Raw genomic sequence first — 23,996 nt, 5'->3', positions numbered from 1 at the left:
CATATGTCCCCAGATAACACCCATATGTCCCCGGATAACTGTTCTTTCTCTGCAGCTTTAGACCAAACATGCAGCACTTTTGACCCCTATGCAAAATCAGATCCAAACAGCAGTAGCCACTTGGAGGTGTCGACGTTCCATATTGATTTTTGAATAACAGATCAAGAAAATACTCTTTCTTCTTAATCAGACTGCTGCTCTCACCTGCCTACCAGCAAAGCAGGTTGGGGAGGGATAAGGGTGATCACTGGGATGTGTGTGCAAGATACAGAGGAGAGCATGAGATTGGAAGTGTACCTTATGGTGAAAAGATGTCATCTCAGATACTCTCTTATCCCTATGCTCCCATCAATATGCTGATCCACCTTGTTTACTTCCTTTTCAGCCTATCAGATTAGATTTGGTTTGGTTAGGTCCCTCTGCCAGAGACGGAGTTTATGCTTACAGCTGTAGTTTCTAACCTGGTCCTGGAGGCACGTCAGGTTTTCAGGATATCCACAATTAATATTTATGAGACAGATTTGCATGCATTGGAGGCAGTACATGAAAATCTGTCTCACAAACATTTATTGTGGATATCCTGAAAACCTGATTGGCTGTGGTGCCTCCAGCCTCCCATGTTTGGGAAGCACTAACTTACATAGAAATGTATCAACTCCTAAGCTACCACAGGATACTTGGGGCTATGGCAATTAAACAGATTTGCACCCACAGTATCTAACAACCCATGCATCACACAAACATCCCTTCCATACCCTCTTTCCTAAGCGTGATGTGAAGTTATGGAAAATGAGATGAGGATAAGCTTCTGACATGGTCCCAAGCTCTGGGATATCATGCCTCATCACCACGTTACACAAAGTGAAATAGGCTGTCGGTCCAAAGGGAAGATGACACACGATCAGTCCATCTGAAAGGGGAGAGAACACAGCTTATGAAAGATGTAAGGTATGTAAACAGCTGCATTCGGGTAAGGAAGGGAGAGGAGGGAGGAAATTTGCTGCTCAGGACTGCCACCTGCTTCTGCCACTTCGGAGCTTGAGAGAGGGAGGAGGGCTTTGCAGCTCAGGACCACTGAGGGAGGGAGGGAGGATTTGTGGCTCAGGAAGCTGCTGGTGTTTCAGGGGACTTTTTTCTTTTACATCAGTAATTTTTTTTGCTTGTTGTATGCGAGCTTGATTAACCGAAACACTACTGTTGCTGACCTGGCTTTCCTCTATGCTCATGGACAATCAGGAGATCACTAACATTGTTGGCTTTGCATGCCTGCACTAAAGCGCCCATCTCATGTTTTCCTCTATTCATGCGCTGAGCATTTGGGAACACCAACTTCATTTCCTATGAAAGAGGAAAGAATAGAAAAGGCAGTTAGTATCTTGATTAGCTTAGACTAGAATCCTTGGACTGCGAAGTACTTAATATGTATGGCAAAGATCCACAGTGCTTTTAGCTTTTGTGCAGATAGATGACTGTGATACAGATTCTTCCTCATTTAACCTGTTATCCCAGGACAAGCAGGCAGCATATTCTCACACATGGGTGAAGTTATCCATGGAGCCCCAGTAAGAACAGTATTAAAAGTGCAGTGTCACTTTAAGTTTTAAGAAACTTTGCGACTGCCTGCAATGTGCATGCACAAGTGCCTTCCCGCCTGATGTAGACTCGCAGTACCTTTGTTTTCTGCAGACTGAAGAATTACTTTTTTGACTGAACTCTGTTCAGTCTGCGTTGCCTTTCTGCACTCACGTCATTTTTCTATACTTTTTTCTTATCAGTATTTATTCTTTTACTAAAAAAAAGAAATGGAAAATTTAATTTTTAAAACATATATTTTCGTCTTTTTTCTTCAAACTTGGGCTTCGGCCTCAGATTTTTTCCTTGGTGGGGTCTCTCTCTCAGTTCTACATTAAGTACAATCTTGCTGATGAAATTCTTTTCCTACTATGGTTGAAACTGTCTATGGGTTTTGAGACGTGCTTTAGGTGCAGCAGCCCATTTCTATCACCGACTCTTATAGTTGGTGTCTACTGTGTTTGGGTCCTGAACACTGAGCAGAGTCTTCAGCTCAATGTTACACCTTACAACAGCACTCCGTCACATTCAACAGGACAAGCTCTTCGGCTCGGCCATGGATTGCCAAATCTTTGTAGCAGCTGACATTGAAAAATCCTGCATCGCATCAACATCGGAAGAATGAATCGCATCGGGGAAGCCAGCTCAGAAGCCATCCACTTCCCAGCAAGCATCGAGGGTCTCGACAGCTTTGAGTCTCTTGATGTAGACCAAACATTGACCCCAATGTTCTTAAGCTTTGCAGGATGTCTCTTCTTCATGGTGTGCATCCTCATCAAGGTCACCTGCTTTGAGGCAACCTGCTGCACCAAGGGTACTGGCTGTTGAGCCATCAGTACTGGTGCGTTCTCAGCAAGTGTTGCAGGTCTCTACGCTTGGAGTCTCTTGATGCAGACACCACCGTTCTCTAGCTTCGCAGGTTGTCTCTCTTTCACGGTGTGCATCCTTATCGAGGTCACCCACTTCGAGACAACCTGCTGCACCGATGTTACCGGCAGTTTAGCCATTGGTATTGGTGCATTATGATGTACATCTTCATCAAGGTTACCCAATTCGAGGAATGGATAAAAGTGCTCTTCGCCAACCCGACAGCATGTATTAAGGACAATGGAAGATATTCAGCTCCATTTCTGTTGGCTAGGGGGACGAGGCAGGGATGCCCCTTATCCCCATTTCTATTTGCGTTGGCGATAGAACCCTTAACTCAGAGGGTGAGGGACCAACCCAGAATTGTAGGAGTGAATGTGAATGGTACGGAGCATAAAAGGTGTTTGTTTGCAAATGATATTTTGTTTACATTAACTATGTACTATGCTACATTAACTGGGTACTATGCTAGAAGCGAATGGACAGGAGTTGGGGCATGTGGGCGTGTGTCTGGCTTTTGGGTGAATCTTTCTAAATCCGAGATTCTAAATGTTAATTTATCCTCAGGGCAGTCCTAGAATTGCAAACTCGCTTTCAATTTTGGTGGGCTTGGGGGTCAATGTGGTACTTGAGAGTATATTTGGGAGGAAAAGGAGTGAATGTTTGACCTTAATTATGGACCAGCGATTCAGAATGTGAAGCAGACCTTAGAGCAGTGGAGTAGGCTGTCCTCTTGGATGGGATGGTTCGAGGTGGTTAAAATGATGATCCTCCCTAAACTTTGGTTTCTATTTCAGGTCCTGCTGATCTGGGTGGATCCACAGTTCTTGGCAAATTACAAACCTTACTTTCTCATTATCCCAGGACAAGCAGGCATGATATTCTCACATGTGGGTGACGTCATCTACAGAGCCCCAGCGCGGACAGCTTTTCAAGCAAACTTGATTGAAGTTTCAAGTTTGCTATGCTGCACCACGCATGTGCATGCCTTCTTGCCCACTAGAGGGCGCATCCACACCTCGTGGTCCTCAGTTCAGTTTTTAACGCGGAGCCAGAAGCCCTGTGGAATTTGTGCTCTTCTATTTTAGCCTTCTGACACCGCGGCTGAGTGTTTCTTGGTCGCTGTGCTTACTTTGTTTTTTTATTTGTTTGTGTTTAGGTTTTCGTCGAAAAAAAAAAAAAAGATTTTTCGTTCGGCTCCGGGGGCTCCCGGTAGCCGCGGCCGCAGGACCTCGTTCGTTCCCGGCCGTTTTTTGTGTCCATGTCCCGTCCCTTGACGGGCTTTAAAAAGTGCACCCGGTGCGATCGACTCCTTTCGATCACCGATCCCCACCGGTGGTGCTTACTTTGTCTGGGTCCTGAGCACCCGACCGACTCCTGCACTCGGTGCTCTACTTTTCAGCAAAGGGCCCTCCGCCGCCGTCGCGCTCGTATGGCAGAGCTCTTTGCTGTGGACCCCATGGCGGGGAAGGCCTCGACGTCGGCCTCGGCTTCGGCCCCGGCCTTGACCTTGGCCTCGACTCCCTCGACCTCGCCCCGACAGCCTGCTTCGTCGAAGCCGGCGTCCTCGACCCCGAAGTCGACGGTGGGTAAGTCCTCACTTCCTTCTTCTCTTCCAGCCTCGAAGAAGCCATCCTCGGGCTCATCGACGGGGGCGGGTGGGTCTTCCTCGGCCCCGCCCCGAGCGTCGAAGTCGGGTGCCCCGCGGGAATACTCGAGACCGAGGTCGCCCTCGAGGGAGCACCCGCCGGCCCAGGATCTGCCGACTATGATGGGGGTTCCCGTCTTTCAAGACTTGCTCCGTGCGCTCATTGCCTCGGAACTGTCCGGTGCCCTCACGCACCTCCAGCCGTCTTCGGCCTCGTCGGCCCCGGCTTCGGCGGCCTCGGTCTCGGTTGACCAGTACCCTCGGTACCCTCGACTTCGGCCCCTGGGGTGGCTTCAGCCTCGACTCCGACCTTGCCCTCGACCTCGGTTGACCAGCCTGAGCGGAGCGTGCGGCCTCGGGACAAGGTGCGGAGGGTTCGGTGGATCTCTTCCTCTTCTTCCTTGTCGAGGTCCTCCTGGGGCTCCTCTCCCTCGGGTCGGCCTCGGGCGAAGCATCGGCCGAGGAAGCCCAAACGTCAACGGGGCTCTCCTCGACGCCGCGGTCGCTCCTCGCCGACCGAGGCTGAGACCCTGCGGGTCTCCGAGCTCCGCCTCGATAATCCGAGGCTTTTCCGTTCCTCCGAGGTGGAGTTTTCGAGGGACTCTTCGCCGAGACGGAAGGGGCATGCCTCGGTGCCTCATACCCCGGGGACTTCCCGCAGGGGTTCCTCGGGGCATGGGCGGTCCCCGACCCCGTCGAGGTCGCTGGGTGCGGCTTCTTGGGGTTCGGGGTCTGGCACCGGTAAGGAGCCTCGTTACTCCCGTGAGGCTTCCCCTTCTTTTTTGGCGACGCGGGCTTCTCGATCTCCCTCTCCGCCTTCGAAGCCCTCCTCCTTTTCCAGATTTGTGCTTGAGATGGGGAGGGCTTTGGACCTTGACCTTATGTCAGGCTCTCAATACACGAAGGAATTTTTGGAGGAGCAGGATTTGCCCTCTCCCCCAAAGGAGACTCCTCGTCTGCCTCTCAACAAGGTTCTACATCAGACCTTCCTGAGAAACTTGGACTCCCCTCTTACAGTCACAGCGGTTCCATCAAAGATGGAGTCGAAGTACCGTACGGTCCCTTGCAAAGGCTTTGACAAAGCACAGCTGTCCCACCAGTCGTTGCTGGTGGAGTCGGCGTTGAAGAAGTCTCAGCCTTCTAGGGTCTCTGCTGCGGTCCCCCCCGGGCGGGAGGGATGGACCCTGGACAAGTTTGGTCGTCGCCTCTATTCCAACTCCATGATGGCTGCCAGGGTCCTTAATTATGCATTTACCTTCTCATCCTATTTAAGGCAGATGGTGAAGGCGTTGCCCAGGTATTATGGGGTCATGCCGGATTCCCATAAGGGGGATTTTGGTACCTTTATGGCCAATTTGTCTCAGCTGCGTCTCTACCTTTTTCACGCAGTTTACGATGCGTTTGAGTTGGCCTCTCGTGTATCCGCCGTTGCGGTGGCGATGCGCCGTCTCGCATGGCTTCGTACCCTGGATATGGACCCGAACTTGCAAGAATGTCTGGCCAATCTTCCATGTGTGGGCTCCGAGTTGTTCGATGAGTCCTTGGAGGCGGCGACCAAACGCTTGTCTGAACATGAGCGCTCTATCGCCTCATTGGTCCGTCCTAAACCCCGGGCCCCGCCGCAGAAGCCGTTTAGACCTCCTCCGTGGCGATACCCACAGAAGTCGACGCCGGCTTTCTCGAGGCCTCCGCCCCGGCGTCCCCCTCAGCAAGGCAGAGCGTCCCAACCAAAGCCTCAGGCGCAAGGGGCGTCTAAACTGGCTCCGTCTTTTTGACGTGATGCTCGGTTGGGGGCGGGCCCCCTCCGCACTGTCGAAGGACCCCCTTCCTATCGGGGGCCGATTGCAGGCCTTTCTTCCGGCCTGGGCCGAGATCACGTCGGACGCTTGGGTGCTCCGGATCATCTCCGAGGGTTACTCGCTAAACTTCTTAGCCATGCCGCCAGAACATCCGCCGGGGGCTTCTCTTGGCTGTCGAGACCAGCTTCCTCTTCTCCTGTCGGAAGCCAGATCCTTGTTGAGCCTTCGGGCGGTGGAGCCCGTGCCCCCGAACCAAAGGGGACGGGGGTTTTACTCCCGTTACTTTTTGGTCCCGAAGAAGACAGGGGACTTACGCCCCATTCTGGACCTCCGGATGCTCAACAAGTTCCTTGTCCAGGAGAAGTTCCGTATGTTGTCCCTTCCAGTCCTGTACCCTCTGTTAGAATCGGGGGACTGGATGTGCTCCCTGGACCTGAAAGAAGCATATACTCATGTTCCGGTGCATCCCGCCTTCCGCAAGTTCCTCAGGTTCCAGGTGGGGGAGTTGCACCTCCAGTATCGGGTCCTCCCCTTTGGACTGGCTTTGTCCCCTCGAGTCTTCACGAAGTGTATGGTGGTGGTCGCGGCAGCCCTGAGATCTCGGGGACTGCAGGTGTTTCCCTACCTGGACGATTGGCTGATCAAGGCGTCCTCCAAGGAAGGGGTTATTTCAGCGACCCGACAGACTATCATCTTCCTTCAACGTCTGGGGTTCGAAGTGAACTTCCCCAAGTCTCAGTTGTGCCCGACTCAATCCCTTCAGTTTATCGGGGCCGTGCTGAACACGGTTCGTCTCCGTTCGTTCCTCCCCCCGCCACGGTTGGAGGTCCTGCTTCGATTGAGTCGCCAGGTTTCGTTGCTGCCCTCAGTTTCGGCGCAGCGCATGATGGTTCTGCTCGGCCACATGGCGTCGACGGTCCATGTCACTCCGTTCGCCCGTTTGCACCTGAGGCTTCCTCAGTGGACCTTGGCCTCCCAGTGGCGTCAGGATCGGGACCCAGTCTCCTCTCCTATAACTGTGACTCCTTCCTTGAGACGCTTGCTCCGTTGGTGGACCAACTCTTCCAATCTTTCCGGGGGTTTGCTCTTTCTCGTTCCTCCGCATCGCAAGGTCCTGACCACGGACTCTTCGGAGTACGCGTGGGGAGCTCATCTGGACGGTCTGCGGACTCAAGGTCTATGGTCGGCAGAGGACCGGAGTTGTCACATCAATGTTTTAGAACTTCGTGCCATTTTTCTGGCGGCTCGAGCATTCTGCCACCTGCTGCACGATCAGGTAGTCCTTGTGCAGACGGACAACCAGGTGGCCATGTATTATGTGAACAAACAAGGGGGAACAGGCTCTTGGTCCCTGTGCCGGGAAGCCCTGCGCCTTTGGGAATGGGCGGTCTCCCAGAACATCTTCCTGCGGGCGGTTTACATTCAGGGAGAGAAGAATTGTCTGGCCGACAAACTCAGTCGTCTTCTCCAGCCGCACGAGTGGTCGCTAAACTCCCGAGTTCTGCACGAGGTCTTCGACCGCTGGGGGACTCCTCAGGTGGATCTGTTTGCCTCCCCGGAGACTCGCAAACTGCCCCTCTATTGTTCTCGGATGTACTCCCCGGACCGTCTCGAGGCCGACGCCTTTCTTCTCGACTGGGGAGGGAGGTTCCTTTATGCGTTTCCTCCTTTCCCTCTGATCTTGAGGACGTTGGTTCATCTCAAGGCGTCCAGAGCCACTATGATTCTCATTGCGCCTCGTCAGCACTGGTTCTCCCTGCTCCTTCAACTCAGTGTCAGGGAGCCTCTGCTTCTACCTGTCTTTCCCTCTCTGCTGTCTCAGAGTCGGGGTTCGCTGTTGCATCCCAATCTTCAGTCTTTACATCTGACGGCTTGGTTCCTTTCCCCATGACTTCACAAGTTTCTCAGTCTGTGAGGGAGGTTCTGGAAGCCTCGCGCAAGGTCTCGACTAGGCTTTGTTATTCTCAGAAGTGGACCAGATTTTCTTCCTGGTGTTCCTCGAATCATCTGGATCCGAGTTCGGTTCCGGTGTCTTCGGTTCTGGAATATTTGTTGCATTTGTCCAAGTCTGGGCTGAAGACGACTTCCATTAGGGTGCATCTCAGTGCGATTGCTGCTTTCCATCGGCATCTCGAGGGTCGATCTCTCTCTCTTCATCCTCTGGTGATTCGTTTCATGAGGGGTCTAGTGAATGTTAATCCTCCTTTGAAACCTCCTCCTGTAGTTTGGGATCTTAATGTGGTTTTGGCTCAACTAATGAAGCCTCCCTTCGAGCCTATTGACAAATCTCATCTTAAGTTTCTCACTTGGAAGGTGATCTTTTTGCTTGCGCTCACGTCCGCTCGTCGGATTAGCGAGCTACAGGCTTTGGTTGTGGACCCGCCCTTTACTGTGTTCCATCATGACAAGGTGGTTCTTCGCACCCATCCTAAATTTTTACCTAAGGTTGTGTCTGATTTCCATCTCAATCAGTCCATTGTTCTTCCGGTGTTTTTTCCGAAGCCCCACTCTCATCCTGGGGAGGCGGCGCTTCACACGCTTGACTGTAAGAGAGCGTTGGCCTTTTATCTTCAACGCACCAAGTCTCATCGGAAGGTTCCTCAATTATTTTTGTCCTTTGATCCTAATCGGTTGGGATGTCCTGTTTCCAAGCGCACCTTGTCCAACTGGTTGGCTGCTTGTATTTCTTTTTGCTATGCTCAGGCTGGTCTCGCGCTTCATGGTCGGGTCACGGGACATAAGGTCCGAGCGATGGCAGCTTCTGTGGCGTTCCTCCGGTCTACTCCGGTGGAGGATATCTGCAAGGCTGCCCCTTGGTCTTCAGTTCATACTTTCACCTCCCACTACTGCCTGGATACGTTATCCAGGAGTGACGGCCGGTTTGGCCAGTCAGTTTTGCGTAATCTGTTTTCCTAAATTGCCATCCTCCCACCTGCCCTTTTTTGGTTGGCTTGGAGGTCACCCACATGTGAGAATATCATGCCTGCTTGTCCTGGGATAAAGCACAGTTACTTACCGTAACAGGTGTTATCCAGGGACAGCAGGCATATATTCTCACAACCCGCCCTCCTCCCCGGGGATGGCTTCTTTGCTGGCTATGGAACTGAGGACCACGAGGTGGGGATGCGCCCTCTAGTGGGCAAGAAGGCATGCACATGCGTGGTGCAGCATAGCAAACTTGAAACTTCAATCAAGTTTGCTTGAAAAGCTGTCCGCGCTGGGGCTCCGTAGATGATGTCACCCACATGTGAGAATATATGCCTGCTGTCCCTGGATAACACCTGTTACGGTAAGTAACTGTGCTTTTTATTTGGGGGGGTCCCCCCAGGGTATGTAGAGCTGCTATGTATTTGGGGAAAGCAGAAGTGGGGGTTGACAGTTCCTAATTTTAAGAAATACCATCAGGAGGTGCAGGAGTGGCAGACCCAAATGCCTAAACCCTAGGTGAGCTTTAATAGGCAAATTTTGGGATCCCGCTATTGCACTTGCCTTAGCTACTGCACTCACCTTAGCTACCTGGGGGGCCCAGGAGACAGTAGGTTAGGCAAGGGGGACCCAGTGGGTTGACACAGTCTGGCAACAAAGTAAGGGCCTGGCTTCCTGCATTCAGTAATCCAGTTCAGAAAAGGGCTATTAAAATGGGACAAGGTCTGCACCAAAAACAATGTGCGGTGAGGCTTAAGAGAGAAACAAGATACTATAGAGGTAGTCAAACACCCATTGAAGTATATAAATAAGGACATAAGGCTCCAAAGAGGTGAAGAAATATTTTATAATGCTAATTCTGACTCCACGTAATAGGGTAATCAATACATGCAATAGTCCTCCTATGTCTATAGCATTTATCAGGAAGTATTATGGGCAGATTCAATTATACTGATGGACAAATAACTTCTATTATCTTTTCATTCCAGGTTATGAAAAAGTAGAGACTAAGGAGAATAATAATTCACTCACCTTAGCAAACATTTTAAGTCGAGAGCTAGGCTCTCTAGAAGTAGTGATCATAACTTTAGGATCCTCAACACCAGCCCATCTGTATTCATCATCTACAAAGCTAGTGACACCTGCAGGAGAATAGAAATTAACATGAGTAAAAAGATCCTAACAGCTGCAACCAAGGCTCTCACCCATTCCCATCACCAAATTTATGGTCAGAAGGCTCTTTAGCACTAGCCTTCTCAGTTTTCCATTGCTTTATTTCCTAATCCACATCACAAATAAATTGATATCTCCATTAATATTACTGCCTTTGTAGGACCCTTTGCCCCAACTTGGGATTGAAAGCACTAAATTACAGTGCAAGGAGAGCTGTGGAAAATTCACCCAAAAAAAAAGACAGCTCTTTTCGTGAGCCAGAATTATAGGCAAGTAGCTTCAGGTTTCTCACCTTCACCACCTTCGTCATCATATTCAATTAGCTTCTGGAGAGAGAGTGCTTCCCGACGAATTTCTGTTGGAATGAGGCGATTTTCTAGAATGCAAACCAAAATGATAGTATGTAAATGTAGATGAAAAATAATATATTCCATAGATTGATGTTGAAGTCAATTTGGTGGAGGACTGATTTCATCCCTTAATTCTACATAATTGCTTTTCTTTATTAAATTTATTTTACCGACTTGTGCCCTGTAATTTCTTCTCCTTGCATCTACTTGAGTAAACTAACTACAAAACTATGGAGCTCATTTTTGAAACAAAAAAATGGCACAAAGAGGCAGATTGGCCATTATATCTACAGCTGTCATAGAGCCTGGTATACTCTGTCACTTTCACCTCTTTGGGGCTGGGAAGGGGTCAGTTACCACTGGGGGATTAAGAGGGAGGATCATGCCTTTATATCTCTTCAGTGGTCATCTGGCCAGTTTGGGCACCTTTTGGCACTTAGTTGTTATTGAAACAGGTCTAGCCAAGAAGTCCTATTTTTTTTTTGCCCTAAATATTTTTACAGTGTTTTATTGCACAAAAACATCCAAATCACCCACCCAAACATGCCCCCATGAGATGTAGATGAACTGCATAGAAAAAGTCTTAAAAATGAGTTTTGAAATGGCAATTTAGGCGTTTTGTGAAAAAAATATCTTCCCTCTTACAGCAGCAAGCAGGTCCCTAGAGTAGCATAGTGATCAGAGCAGTGAAATCCTGGCCCATATCTCACTAACAGGTACATTTGTGGTGGAAAGTACGAGTGCCCCAAAAGCCATAAAATACCTACTGAACTCACATATAGACAACACCTACAGGCAAAAAGATTACTGTAATGCTGTACAGTTGGTTACAGTACATTTTTGCTATTCCTGGAAGACTTACTATACGATATAAAAGGGTTATGATGTGAAGTTCAATCATTGCCCCACTGCTTTACTGGGATGTCTATGTGGCCAGTTTAGTAAGACTGCTGTTCCCAAACTTTTTTTTTTTTTTTTTTAAATGGTCCTTAAAGAAAGACTCACTGAGCACAAAAACAACTAAAATAGGGTAATTTTTGAACCAAAAAGATAAGACTTTTTCTGGTTCCAAAGTGACCATTTGGCTTTTTTTTTAACAACATCCTAAATCTGCTTTGGACATCATGCTGAAAATGCCCCTCCATGTGTATGTACTAGAATATATGTTATGCTTCCTTTTCATTTTGACTATAAATCCTGTTTAATGCATGCAGTCCCCTTTTTTGTTCATGTATGACTAGAAAGTTTAAAAATTGCACCGAAATTAAAATATAGAAAAAAAGGCCACACCATCTAGAGCTCTTTTTAGCTTTTCTTTCTTTTCTTCAATGGTACGCAGTTTCTCTTCCTGTGCTTTCTTATAGAGGTACTCCCTCCGCAGACGGGCCTCACGACGCAACTAAGGGTAAAACAATATGCCAGTTAAAAAAATAAAGACATGTCACACTGTGTCCATCAAGGTCTGTTTTCATCAGTAATCAATCTTGGTCACTAGAAAGCATGCGACATGCCATTTCTTGTAGCTCCTTCCTATGGATGCATGATAAAAGTCCAATCTTTTATGGACTTTTCCTCTAGGAATCTGTTCAAACCCCCTTTAGACACAGCTAGGCAAGATGACTCTACCATATCCTCTACTAGGAAACACCACCTCCTTTACCTACCCTCCACTCAATGGCCATGAGCTTAATAGGTAAGCAGTGGGCTGAGGACCTGGGGAACTGGGTTTGATTCCCACTGCAAACACCTTTACAACCTCCATTGCCCAGGTACATAACTCAGATTGTGCGCCCAGTAGGGACAGAAAAAGTATCTGCATAAAGTATATGTAAATCACTTTGTACCTTCAGAAAAGCAGTATAACAAATGCATGGCCCTTAATCCTTTACCTTGTGCAATTCATTTATGTATCTGCTGCCACACCAGACAATAGCGATGCATTTTCTACAATGCTCAATGGCATAGAGAGGCATACACACTAATACTGAATAATGACTGGCGGGTACCAATGACAATAAAAAGGGCACCTCTCCCTCTATACAAATGAATTAACTTGATCAATATTGGGAGTATTCAGCACCCACATAGGATGTGGTAACAGCGGTTAGCATAGCTGGGTTTAAAAAGGTCTGGAAAAGTTCATAGTCTGCCTTTATATATATATATATATATATATATAAAGTGATAAGTAGTACTATTTGGGTTTCTACCACATGCTTGTGATCTGGACTAGTCACTGCAGAAACAGGATACTGGGCTAGATGGACCATTGGTATGTCCCAGTATGGCTAGTGTTATGCTTTTATGTAGAGATACTGGCGTCAACATTGAGGATGTTTAGCATCTACCGAACTCGCTACAATAGGAGAGGAGTCAATGATGTTGGCTTGCAACTCTGACATCGGATTTAATGTAGCATAGATTAACCATCAACATTCAGTCATATTAAAAAAATTAGGACATCCCATGAAATATTCAGTTCTTTCTTAAGAAATGTTCACATATCGATGTCAAATATTTTTATTTATTTATCTCTGGAAAAGAAAATGATGTAATTGCAGGTAAACAACAAAAAATTTTCCTTGATTTACTCATGAAACAAAAGATATCCACAAAAATGTGTATTCTGAGGAATAAATTAGGACACTACGTCAGTGGTCTCAAACTTTCGGCCCGGGGGCCACATGCGGCGCGCCAGGTACTATTTTGAAGCCCTCGGTATGTTTATTATAATCATAAAAGTAAAATAAAACAGTTTCTTGACCATATATCTCTTTAGCTCTAAATGACAATATTATTATTAAGACTTAGCCAAAAGGAAAGATTTATAAACTATGAAGAGTTTTACCTCATGCAAAATTGTCATTTCTTTAATAAGACATTAACCCCCTCTTCTATGAAACCACGCTAGCATTTTTTAGTGCAAAGAGCTGTGCTGAACAGCCCGCGCTGCTCCTGACGTGCATAGAGTTCCTTTGAGCGTCGGGAGCAGTGCAGGCCATTCAGTGCGGCTCTCTGCGCTAAAAACTGCTAGCGCGGTTTCGTAGAAGAGGGGGTAACTATTTTTTCTGAGGCCATCCAAGTACCTAGAAATGCAAAATGTGGCCCTGCAAAGGGTTTGAGCTTGAGACCACTGCTTTATACCCTAATAGCTAGTGTTACCCCCTTTGGTTGAAATAACAGCAGTGAGACGCTTCTTGTAGCCATCTACCAGTCTCTGACATCGGTCTGAGGAAAGTTTGGCCCACTCCTCAAAGCAGATTCTTTCAGCTGTGAGCTGTTTGAGGGGTATCTTGTATGTACAGCCCAGTTCAAATCACTCCATAGAATTTCAATGGGATTAAGATCAGAGCTCTGACTCGGCCACTCCAGGATTCTCCATTTCTTAGTTTTCAGCCAGTCCTTGGGTTTACTGGTATGTTTTGGGTCATTGTCATGTTGCAGGGTCCAGTTCCACTTCAGCTTTAATTTTCTTACAGATGGTCTCACGTGTTCTTCAAGCACCCTCTAATACACGGTAGAAGTCATGGTGGATTCTATGATGATGAGTTGGCCAGGTCCTGCTGCAGCACAGCATCCCCAAACCATGACACTTCCACCTTCATGCTTCACAAATGGTATGAAGTTCTTTTCCTCGAATGCTATATTTGGTGTACACCAAACATGTCCTCTTTTCTGATGTCCAAACCAAAGAATTGCGGGACGCTGGTGAGAGCGAGCAACTCAAATTGTGTGGGAAAGTGGAAGCCGATATGCCCAGAAGAAACGGTTTTATACCGTGAAATGTTGGCTATTGCTTAAATATCACTTGTATCCTCACAGTACAAAGGCAGCTGTGTATCTCAGGCCTGCATTAGAACTGAACACATTTCTCCCTCTGTATTCACGGTTTCAGCATTCGCAGTTTCGATTATTCATGGTTTTTAGCTTGCTGGCTCCTCCCCCCCAAATTACATCAGCTTGCATAGCGAAATCGCTGATTCCAAGATTTACAGAGAAAATCGCTGATTCCCAGCACTTTCTTCACCATGTTTTGCCTCCCCTTCAGGAACAGGCCAGGTCTCCCACCATGTTATTCGCAGTTTCACCATATTCACGATGGTTTTTAATAGAAAACCACGAATAACATATGAATAAGTTATTTGCGTTTTTTCTGTATTCGCGGTTCTGTTAATCCTCTATCACAGCGAATACGGAGGGAGACGTGTAGTAGTAATGACACATTCTCCTCGGAAGTTTTTGCCAATCATGTGGGTGAGGTCTGAGCATTTATGCTCTACCAAGATAAAAACCTGAGGCTTTTCTTCCATTGAGATAGTGTTCTCAATCCAGAAAGTGGAGTATTTATATTTGTTTGTTATTTATTGACCCACTTCCACCATTTTAGATATATTAGTATCACTAAAAAAAATAAAGATTTGACATCGATATGTGAACATTTCTTAAGAAAGAACTGAATATTTCATGGGGGTGTCCTAATTTTTTCACATGACTGTGAGATAACATGAATCGCAGAAACAGCAGGATAGCTCTCAACCATTTACATCTTGAATTGGCGTGGGAGAGAGAAATATAGTCACCAGAAGAAAAAAGGGATGCTCTCACCCCATTTATAATGAAAAGCGAATCATGTATCTCAACTCTTTATAATTACAAAAGGGAAAAAAATCTAGACCCAGTACCATATTCTCCAAACAAAGATAATCCTAAAATAAAGGTGCCTATGAGAAAAGAAGCAGAAACTCACCATGCTGCTGCTTCACCTCTTCCTTACTATGTGTACTTCCGGCCTCACCCAACAAGCTCAGCACTCGTTGGCTAAATTCAGCCTATCAGCGCAGGCTTTATTCAGAGGGTGTTGCTAGTGCTTGCTTGAGGGAAAGGGTAAAGTAATAAATTGCATTACTGTATAAATTATTTTGGTAGATTTGGGGTTTTTGCGGGATAATTTATGCCTTTTCCTACTTGGGTTTTCAGCTGAGCATGTTGGCGCCGGTGCTCGGTACTTTCTTCTACTTCCCTTCCCACACATTCCTGCAGCTGGAGCCGGTTCTGGATTCCACTCTTTTTTTTTTTTTTCTCTCTCTCTCTCTCTCATCCACAAAGCTGCCAATTCCAGCCCATTCCAGGAGGGAGATCTTAAGCCGGGTTGTTTATTTATTTATTTATTTTTATATATACATAGCTTGTCAAGCTGTGGAAACGTGTCCGGGATCCACGAGGTACTGGATCTACGTTTTACCCAGACCCATTATTGTGTTAGTTGTATTTGCTTATTTTGGTCAGTACTTAACACGGTGCTAAAGAACTAATTCTCTTGCCCTTAACAAATATGTCGCTCCTGGTGGTTGGTTCCAAGCATCATGTGATCATTTTCTCTAGGCGAGAAGTGTTGTTGTTTTTTTTTTAATCCTGATTGGTCAAATGGTTCTCTTGTTCCCTCCCACCGCGGCAGCTTGCTGTTCCAGTGTAAAGAGAAGAGGGCGGGGCGTCCAGAGGAAGGTTCTTCCGCGTTGTAAAAAAAAAAAAAGGTCATATGACGGAGAGTTCTGAGCTGTAGGAAGAGCAGATTTGCCAAGGATAAAGAAGTAAAGGTAGGAGGAAAGACGTTGATGGCTGCAAGTGTACTACTTCTAGGAAAAAAGGGAATCTATGCGTGTCAAAGTCCACAGCGTACTGTTAATATTCTTCAGAAGGACCCTAGTTTCTGTAATGTTGCTTTTACATAGGAGATTCTAGCTGTTGTTTTGTTAAGCAGGCGAACAAACCAGTAAAAAGTTTAATAATACAAATAAATAGAAACGGAAATACTTCAAGGCCCTGTGAAAATTCTGCTAAAATATTGTATTGTAAACCGCATTGATGCTTTTGGTGGAGGGGGGTATATCAAATGAAATAAATCAAATCAACCCCTCCCCAGGATTGGTCTCCCACATGTCTCTTTGCACATCATGTCACAAGTCTAGAAAGGCAAAACATACAGCATTAGCATTTAGGTGCAGGAGCCTTGGCTATTGATCTAATAAGTGTAAATGCTGTCTCTAATAAGGGAGTGACCCAGATGTGGGGAGATGGCTGGAGAAGATGAAAAGGTGACTGTCGTGTGCCAAGAACTGGACCAATTGGTGCTTAAGTTGATGTCTAAGCTGGAGACCCTGCAGGAAAAGAGGCAGACTTTCAACAATCTTGTTGAGCAAGTGAGTATTGAAGGGGTCACCCAGGTGACTGATTCTGAGGAGATGAGCTTAGCAATGCAGACTTTACTGGTGACTTGAGAAAGGCTGTCAGTCTGACCTGGCTGGTACAAGTCCCATCATGCCATGATAGAGGAATGTGCCCAGAAATTCAGTTCCTGTGCCACTCTGCCATTATTCACTTGCCAATGACTTTGAGCTAGTCACATAACCTGTCTGTACTTTCATCTTATGTGCTACACTCTTATGAGGATGGAGTTTTGCTGTCATTTGTATGATCTGTTGCCTACCTAATATAAAGCAGGGTCAAGAATCCTTTTAGAAGGTGATACGTTACAATTCAGAAGCAGCTAGTTTAAAGTAGTGGCATAGTCATCGGTGGACAGGGGCCTAATCACTTTAGGCAGGCCCACCCAACAGTGTACTTTTCTGTGGAGCAATCCAGGCCATCTGAACAGCAGAGAAGTCAGCGGTGTGCTTCTAGTTACTATGAACTGAGCATGCATGGGGGGCTGCCAAGCTGAAAATGCACCACTGACTTTCCTACTGTTCAGACATCCTAGAGTGCTCCGCTTAGAGATCCCCACCAGCCAAGGTATTAATTTTCAACATGGGGAGGGGCAGGGACAGTGGTGAAGAAGAAATGTGTGGGCCCACCCAGAAATACACTCCTGGTTTTAAATAAGCTGGTGAACCATAATCAATGCTAAGCTTTTCTATATAGTAAATACATTATTATTGATTACAATTTGAAGGGAGAAAAAATCCAGTCATTTCAGTTCCTGTCCAGAAATCTTTTATGACGGAGCTGGTAAAATTTGAACAGTGATAAAGACCATGATTTGCCCCAAACAATTACTGGAGGTGATTGGCTTTGGCGAGTGTATAGAAGGCATTATTTTCCAAAGGTGTAAGGATGGTCTGAAGTGCGACGTTTATTGCCGCAAGCAATGCTTGAAGTCCTCCTGCAGCAGATGGTAGGGGGAGATGGTTCTGGCTCATTCTAAGACCTTATAGGCTATTGCATATTGTTGCTTATTCACAAGATCAACTTAATTATTAAATTTCTAAACATTGTCCTAAACATACAGTTTTTTCCAGTCTCCGTTGTACATCTGCTTAAGGTCTTTCTTTTCTCTTCTGCAACTACTTCTTGTTCTCTTGGTTTTAATTTTTATCCTCTTTCTTGCTTAGCTCAGCTTACACTGTTTCTCCCTCGAGATTCTTTCTTCCGTTCACCTCCCTATACTCTTTTCTGCCCCCCACCCCCATTCATTTTTTTTCCAGTCATAGTGTTCCCTCATGTGCATTTTGTCTGGGCCCTGCAGCTCATTTTCCCATATGAATAGCATAGTGCCAGCAATAAGCAAGATCTTGTTTTTTATCAGGACACCTTGGAGTTATAGGCCAACCAGATATGCAGGCCAGCAGTAGAGGAGGATGACTATGGGTGGGGCAAAAACAGGAGGCAAATTTGACCTTGTGTAATACCTTTCTCATTCAGAGGTGATCCTCTGATGCTGTGGCTTTGTAGCAATTTCTTGAGCAGTTGGACCCTGGCTACAATCGGAACTCAGAGTAGCTGAGGATGTTAAGTATACGCACTGAACAGCATATCCCCATCCCTAATCCACCCAATTCACACATTCAGCTGGAATGGATCACTTATGCTCCATCATCTCCCTGTTCATTTCTCACCTTCTCCCTGCCTCTCATCTCTCACTCTACCTTCACTTCACTCATACTTCCTCCCATTCATATTTCCTTTGTACAGTATTATCTCTTCTAAACCTTTCTTACTGCACCTTCCTCTCCCCAAAGGACATTTAGTCTTGAGTTTCCCTTCTTTCTCTCTAACATCTAGACCAGACTAAAGGTCGCCTTTCCTCATGCAGGTAACCAAATTTCTTCCTTCTCACCAATCAGACAGGTCTGAAACACACTCCTCCCCATGGCCTTGCTCTCTCATGGGTGCTGAATAGGGTCAACACCACTGAGTGTACACCCAGTAAAACTCACCTGGGGATGACATGGAATATTTTTGGCTATGAATTGAAATGTCATTTTACCCCCTCTCCTCCTTAAATCTTGATAAACTTTTGGACACTTACTACTTGGAATATTTGGCTTTATCTGTACTCTTGCTGATCCTGACAGCCTGTGTTTCCATGACAGGGATGGCTCTCTCTTTCTCAGAGCCGCTTTGCAATGGGGAACAAGTCTGTCTCTTCCTTGCAGTATGGGCATCAAATGACGCCATCTGTCCACGTCTGTACATGGTAAGAGATGCAGGATGAAGCAAGGGAGGTTTAAACTGGATTGCATTAACATTAAAATGTTGAGGAGGGAGTAGAGCAAAAAGGAAGCTTCTGTTAGCTGTCTTCAATAATAATCTACTGTATGATTGTATCAGCTACAGACAGAACACATCCTAAGCTTAGTATTCTACTGTCATTCTGCAGTAACCAATAGCACAAAGATGTGGGAATTTGTTTGAAAAGTGATTTCTAATCTGTAAACAGAGCAGGCTGAACAAAGTAAAAGACAAGAATACCTGGGAGTTATATTTGGAAGAATATTATAAGTTACATCTCTCACATTCTTGTCTGTGGTCTTTATGACACAGGAGTCAGTCCTGTCCATTTAGGATTGTTATGTAAAATCTGGCTGCTATGACCAAGAGCATAGGCTTTTAATGTAATTTTCACTAAGCTAGGGAGCGACTTAAGAGGACTTTTATAAGTGAGAGATATAGCTCACAGTACAGAGAATGTTTTTTGTTTATGGTCTGTACTTGTGGACTGCAGTCTGTGAATATATTCTGTAGAGTTCTGCTGTGTGATGCCTTCTGCTTATTCCTGCATAGTGCTTGTGAGAATGGAAGCTGGTCCTTTGAGGTGGGAAATACAGACAATGGAGAGAGAAAGTCTCCCACCAAGGGCCTGCTAGATCAACCAGAAGTGCAGGAGATTGGATTTAAAGAACAAGGTCAGTACAGAGCACTTAGGACAGAACTGGTAATGCTGCTTCTGTGCTTTTGTCACCTGGCGCTTTCAGGTAAATGCTGTCCCACAGAGGCTTACTAGACTTGGGTTAAGGGGGCAGAATTCAAGGGGTGGCAGTTTGTGGTTCCTTGCCTACCATCTTAGATGATTACGTTTATATGTCCCATTGAGGAAAGCAGTTTTGCAGTCCATGTAGGGGCGTTATCAGCTCAGTTACCACCACTGTCGCTTTCACTGCACAGCAGAGACTGTAACCCAAGGATCAGACCTTCCACCTTGGGTTACATCCAACCTTCCTTCTAGAAAGGTGGAGGAAGGGATGGACTCAAGAACACCCATCACAGGCATTGGAATGGTTTGATTGCTGGGGCCCTGACCTGACCAACTTTTCTGCCTGCTCTTCCAAATCTTCTATAAGTATGTGTTCTTCATCCTTGTAATGCCCCAAGTCTCTGGTTTAGTTCCTCTGTCTTTCCACCATGTTCGTTAAAGTGCATGCCTCTGCACAGATACAATGTGGTGCAGTTCAGTTTTTGACCACTGAACCGTGCAGCACATGGTGAAGTAGAGGAAGGAAAGAGATATCTGGCTGATCCATAGTAAGGGGAGCAGCTGCAATAGAAGCTACAGCTGGCAGTGAGGAAGAAAAGGGTGAGAAGGTAAAAAAGAAAGCAAATACTGGATTAGAGAGGTGGGGAAGAGAGACAGTAGGGTGTCAGAGACCAGTGCTGGGCTTGGGAGAGCATGGGGATGCAAGGATTGAGTGTGTAGGGGGACTCTGAATTGGTTTGGGAGAAGAAAGACTCTGAATTTGATTGGATGGGAAGGGGTAAAGTTAAGCGGAGACTCAGAAAGAGGAGCTTGGAGGCTGGGGATTCAAAGTAGACTTGGCAGATGAGTAGGTAGTGTAAGATTAATCAGAGAGTGTGAGGTTGAGAATAAAAGGAGGAGGGGTGAAAAGATGGTATTTAGGACCTGGAGTTTGAGGGGTGGAGAAGCAGTAGAAAGGAATGGAGAGAGAGACAGAAGAGAGAGTTGGATCTGTGAAGGGATTAGAGGCTAGAAATCCAAATTGGGAAGAAGATGACAGGTAATAGGAAGCTGGGTAGAGGAAAGAGATGAAGAAAAAAAATCCAGCTGGAAGCCAGGGAGGGGATGAGCAACAGAATGAAGTGGGCCTGGGGAGGAGGTGGTGAGTATAGAGGAATAATGAGGGAGAAAGACTGAGGAGGGAGAAACAGAAATGTGGAAATAGGAGGGCTGGATAGGTGATGAGAGCAAGATGGAAAGCAGGCATTTGAGATGAGAAAAGAGGGACACAAGCTGAGAGCAAAGGAAAAATCATGTAAAATCCTAGCTATGGGTGGATAAAAACAAAACAAAAAATGAGAGAGATCAATATTAGAGACAAGATATAGGGAAAGAAGAAAAGGCAATGGATGGGGGGGGAAGCAAACGGAAAGAAGACCTTGAAAGAAGTTAAGAGACAACGAACAGGAGGAAAATGTAAGAAAATGGGACTTATACAATTAAAACAAAATACAAAGAAATATTTTATTTATTTATTTCAATGTAGTAAGTGGCATATGTCATCTCTAGGAACTACCTCATATTTTTGTATAGAACATTTACAAGAAGGACTGACTTTAATTGTAGACATAAATTAAGAAAGCTGCTGGTGGAGCTGGCAGCAGAGTTTATCCCCAGAAAGGTGTTCCACTCTTCCAAGGACTACAGTACATGTCCACAGATACTCGTACAAAATGTCAAAGAATACCAACTAATATTTATTCTTGCTACTTATCCAGTTCTGCGACGACGGAAGGGCGACCTCTCAAGAAAAGATCCTCCTGTGTCCCGAGACATTCCCACAGAAAAACTCAAGTCCATGAGGCAAGGGGGAGGACCAGGTCCAGCCCAGGATCCTTTGAAATGGTTCGGTGTCCTGGTACCACAGAGCCTGAGGCAGGCTCAGAACAGCTTTAAGAAAGGTGACAACATAAGGGAGAGAGTGTACCCAGAGTAGTGTACACAGGAAGGTCAGGCTGGTAGTTGTAGAACAGGGGTTCTGAACCCATACTCTGATTATCAGGATGTCCGTGTGATAGATTTGCATAGAGTAGTGAAAGTATTTGCATGTTGTTGTAATTTGTTGGTGTCCTAAATATGTGACTGGCTGGTTGTGTCCTAAGGACTAGATGTTTAGATGGGAACTATTCTGTAATGACATATGGGTGTCCATACTATGTTGTAGATTCTAGCATAACTTGGAGTCACTGCATAATGTTTAGGTATCTGCAGTTATATCAGTCATAGACCTGGTGCAGGCATGTATAACTTTCAGTATGAGGTGTGTGTAAATGATACCCATGTGAATGCCCCATTGCACATCTCTACAGAATAATGCTTAAGTGTTTTGCTGTTTCTTAGGCACATAAGTACATGGCTCGTAAATGTGGGTGCCACCTTATAAGCTTGCCCTTTATATGTCAGTCCCTTCATCTCCTGACCCTTTTCTTGCAGGCCTCAGTCTGGCAGTGGATATTGCCACACTACAGAGCAGCATTGAAACCATCTATGAGCAGTATCGGGCCCTCCTGGAGAAGAAAAAGCAACTACTGTGTTCCCTAAGAGTTAAGCCAGGGGCGGTCTTACCTGGAGAGGAAGAAACTCAACTGCCTGGAGCTTAAGGACAGGAATTTGTGTTTTATGGCAAAAACTGAGCAATGAACTAGAAGTTTTAGAAAATAAATATTTTGTATTCATGGGTTATGGAGTATGAGACCTGATTTACAAGAGAATAAATTTGTGTTAAATGCTTCCAGGCATAGCTGTAAACTCAAAACTGAATGGAAGAAAGAGGCTACTGAAACAGCTTTTATTTTTTTTTTCCAGTTTCGGCCAAAGTTGAAATCAAAATTGAAAACTCAAGTTTGGTAGTGTGAATGTGAACCTTTGTGGACTGTCAGAGCTTACAGTCTGCATATCTTTGCTTAAATCCACAGAGGGGGCATAATGAAAAGAAACGTCTAAGTCTGTTTTGGCCTAAGTTGCAAGTCGTCCAAAGTCAGACACAGGAAAAGGTCCATTTTCGAAAAATATGTCCACCTTTTTTATTTTTTTTAAATCGTCCAACTATACGTCCAGATCGCTAAGTCATCCATCTTTATACCCCATTTTCGACCAAAAATTTGTCCAACTCAAAAATGCCTAGAAAAAGACCTTTTGGGCATGGGAGGGGCCAAAAAAGTAAGAACATAAGAAATGCCTCCGCTGGGTCAGACCTGAGGTCCATCGCGCCCAGCAGTCCGCTCACGCGGCGGCCCAACAGGTCCAGGACCTGTGCAGTAAATTTCTATCTATACCCCTCTATCCCCTTTTCCAGCAGGAATTTGTCCAATCCTTTCTTAAACCCCAGTACCGTACTCTGCCCTATAACGTCCTCTGGAATTGCATTCCAGGTGTCCACCACACGCTGTGTAAAGAAGAACTTCCTAGCATTTGTTTTGAATTTGTCCCCTCTCAACTTTTCCGAATGCCCTCTTGTTTTTTTATTTTCTGAAAGTTTGAAGAATCTGTCCCTCTCTATTCTCTCTATGCCCTTCATGATCTTGTAAGTCTCCATCATATCCCCTCTTAATCTTCTCTTTTCCAGGGAAAAGAGTCCCAGTTTTTCCAATCTCTCAGCGTATGAAAGGCTTTCCATCCCCTTAATCAGTCATGTCGCTCTCCTCTGAACTCTCTCGAGTAACGCCATATCCTTCTTAAGGTACGGTGACTAATACTGGATGCAGTACTCAAGATGTGGACGCACCATTGCCCGATACAGCGGCAGGATAACTTCTTTCGTTCTGGTTGTAATACCCTTCTTAATTATACCTAGCATTCTATTCGCTCTCTTAGCGGCAGCTGCGCACTGTGCCGTCGGCTTCATTGTCATGTCCACCATCACCCCCAAGTCCCTTTCTTGGGTACTCTCAGTCAATAACATCCCTCCCATCGTATAATTATACCTCGGGTTTTTGCTTCCCACATGCAATACTTTACACTTCTCAACATTGAATTTCATCTGCCATCTCTCTGCCCATTCCCCTAGTTTGTCCAGGTCTCTTTGCAATTCTTTGCAGTCCTCCTTTGTCCGAGCTCCACTAAATAGTTTGGTATCATCTGAAAATTTTATTATCTCACACTTCGTCCCTGTTTCTAGATCATTTATGAATATGTTAAGGAGCAGCGGCCCAAGCACCGAGCCCTGCGGAACACCACTCGTGACCTTTCTCCAGTCTGAGTAGTGGCCCTTCACCCCTACCCTCTGTTTCCTACCTTCTAACCAGTTTCTGATCCATCTATGCACGTCTCCGTCCACCCCATGGTTCCTCAGTTTCCGGAGTAGACGTTCATGAGGCACCTTGTCAAAGGCTTTCTGGAAATCTAGGTATATGATGTCTATGGGGTCTCCTCTG

At 45.9% G+C, this 23,996-nt stretch overlaps 2 protein-coding genes across 3 annotated transcripts in view; one reads left to right on the top strand and one right to left on the bottom strand.

Annotated features, from left to right (window-relative positions):
* The window catches only part of IMP4 (IMP U3 small nucleolar ribonucleoprotein 4), a 35,674-nt gene extending 20,014 nt beyond the window's left edge, over positions 1-15,660 (bottom strand). The window contains exons 1-6 of the mRNA XM_033923179.1: positions 15,082-15,660; positions 11,625-11,733; positions 10,277-10,360; positions 9,844-9,953; positions 1,206-1,338; positions 756-910 (exon numbers count right to left, since the gene is read on the bottom strand). Coding sequence (XP_033779070.1) covers positions 756-910; positions 1,206-1,338; positions 9,844-9,953; positions 10,277-10,360; positions 11,625-11,733; positions 15,082-15,084 — 594 coding nt within the window. The 5' untranslated portion in view covers positions 15,085-15,660. The remainder of the gene's footprint in view (positions 1-755; positions 911-1,205; positions 1,339-9,843; positions 9,954-10,276; positions 10,361-11,624; positions 11,734-15,081) is intronic.
* On the top strand, positions 15,118-22,305 carry CCDC115 (coiled-coil domain containing 115). Of its 2 annotated transcripts, none has more exons than XM_033923199.1 (6): positions 15,118-15,218; positions 16,384-16,531; positions 18,704-18,807; positions 19,395-19,516; positions 21,342-21,524; positions 22,057-22,305. In XM_033923199.1, exons 2-6 carry the CDS (start codon positions 16,406-16,408, stop codon positions 22,221-22,223), a joined length of 702 nt encoding a protein of 233 aa, XP_033779090.1. In that variant the 5' UTR covers positions 15,118-15,218; positions 16,384-16,405; the 3' UTR covers positions 22,224-22,305. The 2 variants fall into 2 exon arrangements, with proteins under 2 accessions (XP_033779090.1, XP_033779082.1); XM_033923191.1 differs by lacking the exon at positions 15,118-15,218 and adding an exon at positions 15,790-15,928.
* Positions 22,306-23,996: the final 1,691 nt, after the last annotated feature.

The sequence above is a fragment of the Geotrypetes seraphini genome, chromosome 1 (genome assembly GCF_902459505.1).
Source record: "Geotrypetes seraphini chromosome 1, aGeoSer1.1, whole genome shotgun sequence".
Lineage (NCBI taxonomy): Eukaryota > Metazoa > Chordata > Amphibia > Gymnophiona > Dermophiidae > Geotrypetes > Geotrypetes seraphini.
The sequence above is the reverse complement of the archived record's forward strand: the minus strand, read 5'-3'. Positions and strand labels throughout refer to the sequence as shown.